Genomic DNA, 13243 nt, shown 5'->3' with positions numbered 1-13243 from the left:
ACAACAATAGCATGCAACTCCTTCCTGAAGTTACAAGATGAAGCAACCTAACCAATCTGAATGGGGCCACAGATACATGACTGTGAGCCCAAAGCTCTTGGCTTCAGAAATTTAGGGAAAAAAAGGATATTGTTGGGACTTCTGGGCAGCATGAAGGGAACAGGAAGGTATTTCATCAAGTTTACTTACATGAAAGAGAGCCAACAATTGGGGTGAAAAGGGAATGTTGGCGTAGGGGGCTCCACGAAGGCAATCATGCTTTCTCTGCTTTCCTCTTCCAACTTGTTTCTTTTCACTTTAATGTATGCATTTATAAAGGGTTGTGTCAATAGCAAAAAGGAGTTCGGAGAGCCATATTTTAGAGTTTTGTGGTGGCAGTTGCCTTCTGGAAATGTGGAAGGACTGTACTCTGCCCGTTTTGGATGTAAAGATGGCCATAGCTCACTTTGGTCACTGCCATGAACAATACGGTAGTGAGCCAATGTCATGCACGTCAGCTCCTCAGGAAGGAGTCTGATGAGCCACTAGCCTTTCTTTCTCCTGTGGTTACTATGGAAACACATGACAAGTTAGAGGTCCGTGTCCACCAGAGTGGCTCAGCAAGTTCATCCCACCTGATAATTTGGTCTCCTGAATGAAAAATGAATTTCAAGTTGTCAGCCACTGAAATATAGAAGCTACATGTTACTGCATCATAAGCTAGCCCATTCTGACTTAACGAATTAATCCATTCTTGACAAAGTGTGACGAATGTGTGAAAGTAAAAGGACTTAGACTGAGGCTCTTGTCAAAGTTGAAAAATTTAGGGTAAAAGACTCACTGATTGCATCCAATATTTGAGTTTTTATACTGTTTTGATGTGGAAGGATCGGAAGGCTAGTACAAAGAACCGTGTATGCCTTGACGCAGTTATTTGCTGTGTTGGTCTACTCTCATTTCCTCTCCTCTCCTCCCCTCTCCCTTCCCCTTCCTTCTTTTTTTGATGCTGTCTCTTTCAGTCAGTATGCTTTCTTGAGACCCATCCGTGCTTTTGTGTGTACTGATAGTTTTAAATTCTTCATACTTGTGTTACCTGGGCTATGCTCTGGCAGATGACATTTCAGAAGTTCAAAATTTAAGTCAAATTAACATCTTCACACTACATAAACTTCAAGAAAGAGAGAAAGAAGTGAACACAGGTGAACAGTTTGTCTTACCCGGGCTCTTTGTAAAGTGGCTCCTGACACACCTTCCCCTGAGCTCAGTGCGGTGTTGGCGCTGAGGGGTAACGCGCAGGATCAGATCAAGACGATCAGTGCATGTGATGCAAGGACTGCAGATCGCTCTTACTATTCAAAATAAAGGAAATCTAACCAGAGAACAGAAAAAACGAGAAGACTTTAGTAGACCCCTATGAGAAACATCTATTGTAGATAAAAATTAGTAGGGATTCAAAAAATTGAGACTCCAGATTAAAAAGTTTGATGTGAAAGAATTCTGTAGCCAATAAATGTGTTTATTGGATATATTTTAAAAGATTTAAAAAAATCCACAAAACCAACATGTATAAAAACAAATGCCTCTAATATATTTGGAAAGGAGCATACAGTTACTATATAATTCTTTTCAAAATTTTGCACAACATGAGGATTCACAAGAATTTCTAAATGTCATAACAGTTCACAATTAAATTAGAGATCAGCTATTAAAATATGGAAAATTTGTACTAATGAAAAGATACACACAAACCCAATTACACTCTGGGTTAAGAAAGTGACATTAAGTACGAAGCCTTTGGTACTAAACGACTATCAGAATACATACAGACTGAGATGTCTCAAAAGCCATTCAAATGGCACTTACGGGTAAGTGCATAATTTTAAATGCACTTATTAAAAGATAAGATACTGTGGCATTACCACTTCCAGGTTCGCTATTTGCACAATTCTTTAAGCATCTTAACATGGAAAATAGTAGAGACCGATTCATACAAAACTTGCCTATGAAAAGAGTATAATTCTGAGACTTTTCTATAAATTGAGATTATGTCATACACTAATAAAATATTTTTATTTTTAAAAATATCTTTCTGTTATTTTTAAATTAAATTGTATTTTCCAAGGTATAAATATTATTAACATTCTATTTTTTTTCTTGACACTTTCACAGCAGTGGTTGGTTCGCTGCTTTCTCCTCTTCTAGGTAATTATGTATTTTCATTGTTACAACTTCTCAAAGATTCTGTCATAAATCAAGGTTATATGAGTGAGAGTCCAAGAAATTCAGAAATTCTTCTTATAAATGCTTCTTTTAACATTTTCTGAAATAAAATTAAGAATCTTGTAACAATTAGAAATCATATTAGTAGTTATTACTATATTTCTTGATAATATTTGCTTATTATATCTTCCTTAGCACCATCATCCTTTTAAAATAGAACAGGTAACTTCATGCTGGAAAGAGCTGACCTCTTTCTTAAAAAAGATTTATTTACATATATGAGAATCAGAATTATAGAAAGAGTGAGCAAGAAAGAGAAATAAATAGAGAACTCTTATCCACTGGTTCTCTCTCCAGATGGCTACAACAGGCAGATCTGGGCCAGACTGAAGCCAGTAGCCAGGTGTCTCATCTAGGTCTCCCACATGGAGGGCAGGGGGCTCAAACTCTTGGGGTGTTACCAGGACGCTGGCTCAGAAACGGAGCATTTAGGATTTGAACCAGTGCCCATGCAGAATGCCACTGTCGCATGCTGTGGCTTTACTCACTATGGTATAATGCTGGCGCCCAAAGACATAATTGTCAATTGTGTTAGATGTCAAATTTAGTGCTGTCCTGATGTCAAAATATTGAACACAGATTACCTACTGCAGGTTTGCTGGGAAGTCTACATATTCTGGTTGTCATTGTGATCAATAAATGGCTGTACATATGTTGTTGTAACATTCATTGTTTTAATAATTTGAAATATAAATAAATCTTTAAATCTTTTCTATATTATATACTATATATTATTATATTATTAATACATATTATATTAATTACACAATATAGATTTATAATTATGTACATATTGTATAATTATATGTGTATGATATGTATATAATGCACAATTATATTGTGAATATGATGTGTAATTATATTCATATAATATATAATATATTGTATTACACATAATATTTACATGCAATATATATCATATAATATATTCTCTATATTATGTTATATACAATAATATACTAAGTATATTATATATTATAATATATATAGAAAAGATTTAGGATAATTTTAAGTGAAAGCACATGAACAATGCTTTAGTAACACTATATGAAGGAAGAGCAGCCATCCTGTGCTGGGGTCCCTGTGATGGGTGTGGAAGACAGGAAGGTGTGAAGAGTATTGTTCCATTGCAGGCAGGGCCGCAAGGAACCTCCTGCTGTGTAGCAGGGCTCCTGAATGCAGCTCCGCCTCCCTTTGCATGGACACAGGATAACCCCACTGAGATTTCTGTAATCTATTTAGACATTGTCTGCCTCTGCAGAGTTAACATATAGTATCAATGTGAGCTTGGAAGCTGATGTTGCTGATATCGCTTTTAGCCAAAAGGCCTTCACTATTGCTGCCACGGCTGTCCCCACTGACAATATGCTGATCAGGGGTGTTAACTCCCCCTTTGATCCTATGCTAATCAAGGGTATAGCAGAAGCCTATGCTTAGGATCCTCCTCCCTCATTGACCATATGCTAATCAAGGGTGTAATGCCCCAGTTGGTGGGAACCTATGCTTAGGGTTTTTCTTCCCCATTGATCCTATGCTAATCAAGGGTGCTAAGTCTTCAGGTGTAGGGGAAACCCATTCTTTCCCTCTTTCTTTGATCTTTGGGTCCTGCCTCCTGTGATACAGTTCCTCCCTTAAGCTGATTCAAGACTAGCTATAGAATGACCATGACGTAAAAGTCTGAGCCAGAGTTTGACTGGTTTTGTATAAATAAAGCGGACAGCTTTCTCGCATTGTCCACAATGATCAAGGAATCCTAGTGGTCCGTCTATTTTCTTTACGCCTCATCCACGCACCCTTCTCAAGTTCCGAACTCAGCTGGAGCTGGACTCCGGCAATCCTGGTGGTGAACACGCTGCTTGGGATGTCCGTATTTCACTGCGGAGTACCTGGGTCTAGTTTGTCTCTCTTCCCAGTCCTGGCTTCCTGCTGTGTACACCCTAAGGGGCAGCGCAGACGGAGGAAATGGCTGGGTCACTGCTGCCTGCCTGTGAGATCACGACTGAGCTCTTGGCTTCGGTCTGGACAAGTCCTAACTTCCGCAAGCATTTGAGGAACAGAGAGCAAAGTGGAAGCTGCATTTCTTTTTCTCTGCCTCTCAACTAGAATAACTGAGTAAATATGAAGTTAAAACATATAATGAAATAAGTACAGAGAATAGATCTAAAATCAGGATGAAGAAATTTTGCTGAGAATATATCATCGTCACTACATTTCATGTAAAATTAGGTTTGGATTTCTTTAGTTAAAGGGGAAAAAACTCGCAAAGGAATCAAGCTGTTCTTTTCAAAAGAATATATTTTTCTTAGCCTCAAAGTTGTATCATTACATAAAAAAAGAGAAACACAGGACTGTAAATAAGTTTTAAAAATGGGGAATGTCAAATACAATTATTTAGTGGTAAATGCTCAGCATGACACCACATAAGAATTCAGGTACAGTGTTTTCGTGGGAAGTGTCCCTCCGCCCTCTCTTCTCTCTGCCACCTCCAGCTATGCTTGTCAAATTCATCAACATCAACAAAAAATGGGACACAGAATCATCATTTCACTGAAATTCAGGTGAACTGGGCACCTTGTATCTGGCACCCCTACTTACAACATATTTAAAACCAATGTACTGTGGTAAAAGGAAAAGAACTTTCGTTTAAAAAAATTATTTATTTTTATTGCAAAGTCAGATATACAGAGACAGAAAGACCTTCCATCTGCTGATTCACTCCCCAAGTGACCAAACAGCCAGAGCTGCGCCGATCTGAAGCCAGGAGCCAGGAGTTTCTTCTGGGTCTCCCACACAGGAGCAGGATTACAAGGCTTTGGGCCATCCTCGACTGCTTTCCCAGATGACAGGCAGGGAGCTGGATGGGAAGTGGGGCCACCAGGACATAAACTGGCGCCCATATGGGATCCCAGTGCATACAAGGTGAGGACTTTAGCCACTAGGCTACCGCGCCAGGCCCAGGAAAAAGACTTTTAATGTGGCTGGAGCATTAGCAAATTATAGAAAACGCGCAACACAGCCAAAAAACTTTCATGCAGGCATTTGGTCCAAATTTTCAGAAACTGCCATTTTATTGACACTGAAATAATTTTAGCTGCTTCTACAAGAACTTATGTTTATTACAGATGTAGAACAAGAAATGGCAAAAAGATCTAGGAAAATTTTTAAAAATCATTTTTAGAAGTTCATCACTAAGAAGATGTTACATTTTTTGCCTTGTTAAATGATCATTTTTGAACAGCAAGCTAGATGAATGGGAACAAATTATTTTCTACCTAATAAATCTGCATAGAAATTTACCTTACACTAAAATAATTTTACAACAAGTGTGACACAATATAATTGGCAAAAATCTTATGTAAAATTTTTTAAGAAAGAGTTAAAATGAATATTAAAAAATATAAGAAGGTACTCACCATTTTATTATTGAGGATTTAATTTTTAAAAAGTATAATGTAATATCCACTTTTAAGAAAGTTGAGAAATAATGTAATCCTTGTTAGACCATTTTTTCCAAGGAAGGATTGTGATAAATTTTAAAGAGGTTGGTGTAATTTTGAGACTCCTAATAGTAAATATCCTGTTAGGATTAAAAAAATTTTAAACATAATCATATGACATATGATTAAATTGTTATTTATTTATAGTCTATGTGGCATGAGGAAAATAAGCCAGGAGTACTATCTGTCTGTCTATCTATCTATCTATCTATCTATCATCTACTTTCATATCATGAGTTCATTAAGATGAACTTAAAATACCTCATCTGGCATGAATGAATAATGGAAGACAGGAATTCCATCACAGCACCAAAACATGCACTGCTACAGGCCAATCTCTTACGGTACCATCTGCAGCTGTTTTCTATATTTCAATGATGTTATTTCTTCCATAAAGATTCACAGCAGTTCCATTTTGATTAGTTTGGGCATTTACTTTAACACACATGGTCATTCTTGGGTTCTACCTTGCTTGATAGATAATAGCTAATATTAACCGAGTTCACACTGTGTCTGGCTCCTCTTCCAAAGAGGGCTGCATTTTAAAAATAGCAGGAAAGCTCGGGAGAGGGCTGGTCATGACCGATAGGAACACGGATATTCCTACGTGCATTTTCCCATCTTAATGGACAATGGATTGATTAAAACAATCATCTCCTTTGTTGCGTGATAGAAATACCAACAGTGTTTCAGAGGTGGAAATTAAGGATTGTTACATCTAAACTCTTCATTTTAGATGAAGAAAGCACAGAGGGGTGTGTGTATATATATATACATCTCCTAAATTTGACTTCTGTGTGGCTTCTACTCCACCAAGATGATGCATCAGTTATCAATACTTGCACAAGTAGGTGGTTAGCTTAGTGGTGGAGATACCCTTGGCCCAGAACAGAATCAGAATATCTAGGTTTAATCTTCGGCTCTGGTTCCTGACAACAGCTTCCAGAACCTGAAGGAACCTGAAAGGCAGCAGTAATGGAGTGTAATATTACCATCCATGTGGAAGATACAGTTTGAACTCCAGGCTAAAGGCTAATTAACTGGCTTCAGCCCTGGCCCATTCCCAGCCTTTGTACTTCCTCCATATTATTACAGCAGTACAGCTCATAATCAGTCATAATTCCATCATTGCAGGCATGGACCATGCAAAGTCCGGCATCTTATTGTCCAGATAAATTCAACAGTTTCATTGGGAGACCATCCTTGATCTGAAAGTAAAGCTGGCAGAATATCATCCTCTCCAGTGAAAAGCAACAACACAAATTTAACAACAGGAAGAAACATGGAAATTTACAACATCATGAAGTTAATTGACATGCTACTGAGTGACCAATGTGTTAGAAAATGCAAGTTCTTAACCACATCCTGTAACTACTTCATTGACATCTCAATTTAGTTTATACATAACCGACTGCTATAAACCTTAAAATGGTTACAGGGTACTATTCAGTTGTCTCATGTCTTTTTTTTCTTTATATTTATTTTTATATTTAGCAGCTTATAGTATTCAAGTGTGATTTTACTGAACTTCGTGAATTTTAGGATAGTCCAAACAGGCTTATAACTCTAAGAAGCCAAATGTTAACGATTGAGGTGCAGAACAGTTTTAGGAGGAGTGTGCAGAGAAATCTTAAATACCTTAGTGAGGAGTAACTGATTTTTGTGTCCTACCTAGTGCGGTATATGAGAGTCCAAACTGACTTTTTCTTGTCTGTTCTAAGCTTCTCTTATTGGTCTCTATCTAATCTAATTTTGGGGGCTCCAGAGTGACCCTGATGGTCACTGCAAGAGAGAGTGGGAGCCAAAGTTGGAACTAAGTAAGGACCAGAGAAAGCTCCTCTCCTGAGTCCCGAAGGAGTTTACTGTTCTCTTTCTGAGGACTGCTTGGGGCTCCTGGCATGACATATTTTTAATCTTATCATTGAAATTTCAGAACTTGGGACAGCAAAGCAGAAGTTTATGTAAACTGGAGTTTTCTTACCAGGACAGATAACTTCAGTCTTTAAAAAAAATCATTGCTCAATTTATGAACACCCTTGACAAAATACACTTTTGTCATTAGATTAATTGTACTTAAGGACAATTATAACTTGTAGTCTCATTGACATCCTCGCTTTTCCCAAAATATTCTCTACATTTGTGAATTACCATATGTGGCCAAGGTTACTTTTCAAAAATCTTACTTTGGAATGTTGCTCTTTTCCCAGGAAAGATGAATGTATGCCCACATGCTGGAAAAGAGATGGATTATGCCGAACACAGATTTGCTTCTTTCGCTGAGTACACGTTACCTAAGAATAAACAGAAAAAATAATTGTTAAAAACTACTCCTTCTTATTGTACTTACTGATGGCAGAAGTGTTAGTATTTGCTAGAATCCTAGCTTGTTACTTAAAATGTAAACATCTAATTCTTACCTTTTTCTTAAGAATAGAACCAAACAGTCAGTGTTTGAAAGGAGTTTTAGTTAAAGCATGTACTTTCTGTGAAGTGGCTCTGATAAGGCAGCTATTGTACCAACTGTAATTTTCTTCTCCTTTAGTTTATTCCCAATAACTTTAATAACAATTTTAGTATTATCCTGCCTATGCATACCTATTGGACTACATCATTCTCTTTCCCTTCCCAAATGCATTAATTCCTGTGCTGAATTGCAACCCCTCAATTTCTTTCAGTAGTAAAAAGCACACAATTTTAAGTTACCAATATCATTCACAATGGGAAATAATTTGAAAATAATTTTTCCTTAAAAATAAAAGCAGGAAAGATGACCTCTGGCAGCACACTTCATAAATACACACATTTGTGGACCTATGTTAGGGTGCCACAGATTAAGCCCTGCCTGTGGTGCCAGCATCCCATATGAGCACTGGTTCAAGTCCCAGACATTTCACTTCTCACTTAGATCTCCATTAATACACCTGGAAAAGCGGCAGAGGATGGCTCAGTGCTCAGGCACCTGCTACCCAAGTGCGAGACACATATGAAATAGGTCTTGGCTTCTGACTCCTGGCTTTGGCTGGGCCCAGACCTGGCCATTAAGGGCACTTGGGTAATAATATCTTGATTCCTCATCTTTTTTTAATCTGATACTTACTTTGATATAATATAATTACTCCTATAAGTTTTCTCTGATTGACGTCTGCATAGTATATATTTTTCCATGTGATCCTGGGTTTTAAACATCTATATTATAATTCTTGAATTGAGTCTATAGAAAAATTGCCCCAGGTAGAATGATACAGAGAAAAAGAAAACAAAACAAAAAACAAATAAATACGCACTTGATATTTTATTGTATCACACGTCTTTAAATGAAAGATTTCACTTAAGAGCGCATCAATGGGTTTGTCCTTGTAGAACATTAGAAAGAAACGTACAATGTCAGTTAAGTCCTCTGACCTAAATAATTTTCCTGTGGAGAAAAAGTAAATAAATCCAGGTCACTCACATATTGTTGTCTATTCTATTAACCCAGAAAAGAAAGAAATAGGATTTAATACTTTCTATTCCTTAGAAAGAAAGTTAAAATCATTAATGAAGTTGATGATAACAAAGTAAAACATTATTACATCTGCTTAAATATGAAAGATCATCTTGCCAAAGCACAGCAGTGTATGTAGATTTAGAATAACCAGAACGGTCAAGAGAACAATGCTGACAACCAATGAGGGTAGATTTTCTAAGTTAAATGAAAAATAAGGAAATAAAACAGAAATTATAGGAGCTTTACTTACTTAATTTTGACAAACTGTCATTTTCAACCTGAATTTTGTAGCACTTTGTCTACATTTTAAGCTTCCAAGTTTTTCTAGAACTGTGTGCTATCTCAACATTTGGGCTTTTTTTTAAATCTATATTCTACCTCTAGTTACTACTCTCAAACCTTTACTTTAAACTAGCCCATCAGGCTCATTTCTCCCCTAATATACTGTATTTCTAATCTTTAAATGAAGTTGAAAGAACACTATCAGACAAGTGTGCAGTTTAAAGTATTGGTGTATAATGCATAGAGACATCTAACCATAGCAGCAGGATGTAAGCACAGTTCATTCTTCAAATGTAAGCATATTTTTAACTTTGTCATCATCCATGCAGTGACAAAATGGATGTCACACAATGCAGTATCCGAAACACTTCACTCAATGACAAAAATGGTATGCCAGCATGCTATAAAATTTTATTTAACAAGATCATTGCCAATGTAAACAATGATTGATAGAATTGTTACCATGATAACAAAACTGAAGCCTTTTTAAATGTTACTCAATTTGTTCCTGGGTAATCAGAAAGGAGATCATTCTCTGAGGCCAGCACTGGGGCAAGAGCAGGGCACTGGCGTTCCCCATGGGGGTGCAGGTTCAAATCTCGGCTGCACTGCTTGCAATCCAACCCCTTGATAATACACCTGGGCAAGCAGCAGCAGAAGGTCCAAGTACATGGACCCCTGCCTCCCACATCAAAGACCTGGATGAATTCTGGGCTCCTGGCTTCGGCCCTGTTCTTGCCATTGTGACCTTCTGGGGAGAGAGCCAGAGGATGAAAGATTAATATCTGTCTCTCCCTCTCTCTGTTACTTTATCAAATAAAATAAAATTCTTAAAGAAAAAAAAGAGGATAAAATTATTTTCTGTGCTTCTCATATTTGACTTGGCTGAAAAGGAGAAATTCCTTGAGAATTTAAAATTCTCAGTTATGTATCAATACGTTTCCTTTCTAAGCTCCTCATCAAACATTAGTATCACCTATAATTTTTTTCATATTTTAACTAAGGCTGAGCAAAAACCCTTGGGAGGTTTCATAATTTTACAGAAAAATCTAAGAAAAATGGTTATGTAAATATAATACAGGCAGATCTTACATATGACCAAAGAAACATTTTACATTCTCCAGAATGACAAAAGAATTAAGAGAAGAAAAAGATGATTAAAAAGTATTATTGTGATCAATGCACAAATCAAATGCTATCAAATAGAGGAAAGCATGAATGAGAGCACCAACAGCAGAGCCAGTGTGCAAAGCAACTCGGCAGTGCTACAGAGCCATTTGTATCAGTCCTCAGCATCCCCACAGCAGGGCACGCAGATTTCACAGGAAATCGGACATAATCAAAATGGACCTCTCAAGGAATGGGGGATGCATAATTACACAGCAGCAAGAAACAATAAACAAATGCACATAATATAATGAGAGCTCAGATCTGGTTTTGAGGGAAAAAATTAGATTATCAATTTTGCAAACTTAAAGCAGACATAATTATGAAAAACACCAAATATTTTACATGAATATCTGTATATTTACATGTCTATTTTCAACATAGGAACACCAACAACTCTGGCATGAATCAATGATGTCGTGTGTTATGACATGAAGAGTATGGTGTTCAACTTGCTACTTTGAGGCTCAAAGAACAGAACATGGAAAGTCTATGAAAAAAGGTTTAAAATTTTTTAAAAAATCACAGTACAGGCAGTTTTAGGAACTTTTCATTGGTGAACATAAGTCACATATTTTTAAAGCTGTTTATTTTTTAACTACTTGAAAGAATCACACACACACACACACACACACACACAGACACACACACATTATTCTACCTGATGGTTCACTTTCCAAATGTCCATCCACAATAGCCAGGACCAGGTTAGGCTAAAACTCCACCCTTGTCTCCCATGTCGGTATCAGGGGTCCAACCACTCATGCACTCATGCCCTTGCCTGCTGCTTTCCAGGCGCATTAGCAAGAAGTTGGACTGGAAGCTGAGTAGTTGGGCCTGGAATTTACACTCGAGTGTGGGATGCAGATATCCCCAACTACAGCTCACCCCATTGTACCACAACACCGACTTCACATTTTTATATCCTTTAAGAACGTCAACTTTGGCATACTGGAGATTGCAAAGACTTAGCAGCACAATATTTGTAGAGCTTCTCTACAACTTTAAATCTCAAATTTCAGCATTTTTCTATGCAACAAAAATCGTTTAGTCACCAAGCTAATACGTACCAGACCCATAGCAATGATTGAATAAATGGTGACTCTTTTTATAAACATGTACATTTATGCTGCTTTGCTTAAATTATCTATAAACAAAATTCTGGCTTAAAAATAAGGTATTGGAAATAGAAGTAGTTGCATCAGATTTTACTGTTAAAAGTATGTTTACTGAAATCATGCCATTTCTTTCCATTTAGTAACAAACTCTTCGGTCAATTCTTTAAAACTTTTCAAATTACTCTGTGCATATGCTTTTAAAGGCTTGATCCAGCAAAATAAACCTATCGCTTACCTATGAACCCAAGCACTGAAAATTCAAGGCAAAACCAGTCATGCGAACTCATATTACGTACAAAATCTGTTATTTTTGTAAAGTACATCTGTTTAGCAATGATGTCATCTTCTAGCTGGAAAAAGACAAACCAAAAAGGCATGAGTACATTAAATGCTTCCATTGAGTGGGTTATATTAGCTTGAAAACAGAAAATATAATGGTCTATGCTGAAAAACTGTCCTTATGGATATGATTTTTAAGTTTATTTTGCTGAATGTGTTTCTAGTTAGAAATCTTTTGTTGTGTAATAACCAGACCAGAGATTAACCCATGTATTTCCTCACGACTGACCTCTCACATTCAATCTGGATTCTGTTTGACAGAGTTCTTACCTGAACTGCTTTTTATCCTCACACGTGCTCCACTGTCTGGTACAGGATTGTCTTAGTCTATCTGGGATATTACAACGAAAAGCCTCAGACTGGTTCATAAACAAGAACCAGTTCTGGAGGCTGGGAGTCCAAGATGAAGCCGTCAGAAGGTGTGGAGTTGGCCATTGGCTGAGTCTTCACAGATGGCGCTTGACCATGATGTCCTCACACCAGGGACAGGGCTGGCTCACTCTCTGAGGTCCCCTGGCTAAGGGCACTAATCTCCACAGGGCACTCCGCCCTCCACAGCTGATCACCTTCACATTGAATTTCAGCATTCTGGGTGTTAGACTTTCAACATCCTATTTTTGTAAAGATGGCAGATGAGAAGCTGTCCATAGCTCTCCCTAGCAGAGATCAGTCACCTTGACGCTTTAGAAGGGGGCTGACCATTTCTCCACAGCCCTCTGACTACAGTAATGGTGCAAATGAGCCTTGAAATAAGACTTTCTAGAGAGAGGAGCACATGGAAATGAGACTTTCTTTTCTTTCTTTCTATAATATATTTTGTGCACAATTTAAGAACTAAGGCCTCCTAAATGATTAAAAAGAAATTAGAAGTCCTTGGGCACAGTACCAAGGCACACAGTAGAATCGTGGTGTTCACATCACAAAGGAAGCCAGGTTAGACTTCATGCTTCATTGCGTTACCCCCATCTAGGAAGTGGGGGGTATTTTCATTTAAAAAAAGTGGAGACTTTTCCTTCTTGCTCCCTGTCTTTCTCTCTACTCTCCAAGGGCCTTCTGCAGACTTCTCCCGCATGTGTCATCATCTGTCAGCTGCC

General features: G+C 37.5%; 1 protein-coding gene across 2 annotated transcripts in view; it reads right to left on the bottom strand.

The window, feature by feature from the left end:
* Positions 1 to 2139: 2139 nt before the first annotated feature.
* MGAT4D (MGAT4 family member D) overlaps positions 2140 to 13243 on the bottom strand; it is a 62885-nt gene continuing 51781 nt past the window's right edge. For both annotated transcript variants that reach the window (XM_058666829.1, XM_012927840.3), the window contains exons 8-12: positions 12046 to 12160; positions 9041 to 9171; positions 7940 to 8047; positions 5673 to 5836; positions 2140 to 2299 (exon numbers count right to left, since the gene is read on the bottom strand). In XM_058666829.1, the coding sequence (XP_058522812.1) occupies positions 5822 to 5836; positions 7940 to 8047; positions 9041 to 9171; positions 12046 to 12160 (369 nt within the window). In that variant the 3' untranslated portion in view covers positions 2140 to 2299; positions 5673 to 5821. The remainder of the gene's footprint in view (positions 2300 to 5672; positions 5837 to 7939; positions 8048 to 9040; positions 9172 to 12045; positions 12161 to 13243) is intronic.

The sequence above is a fragment of the Ochotona princeps genome, chromosome 7, assembly GCF_030435755.1.
Source record: "Ochotona princeps isolate mOchPri1 chromosome 7, mOchPri1.hap1, whole genome shotgun sequence".
Taxonomy (NCBI): Eukaryota; Metazoa; Chordata; class Mammalia; order Lagomorpha; family Ochotonidae; genus Ochotona; species Ochotona princeps.
Note: the sequence above shows the minus strand (reverse complement) of the source record. Positions and strands in the feature narration are given on the sequence as shown.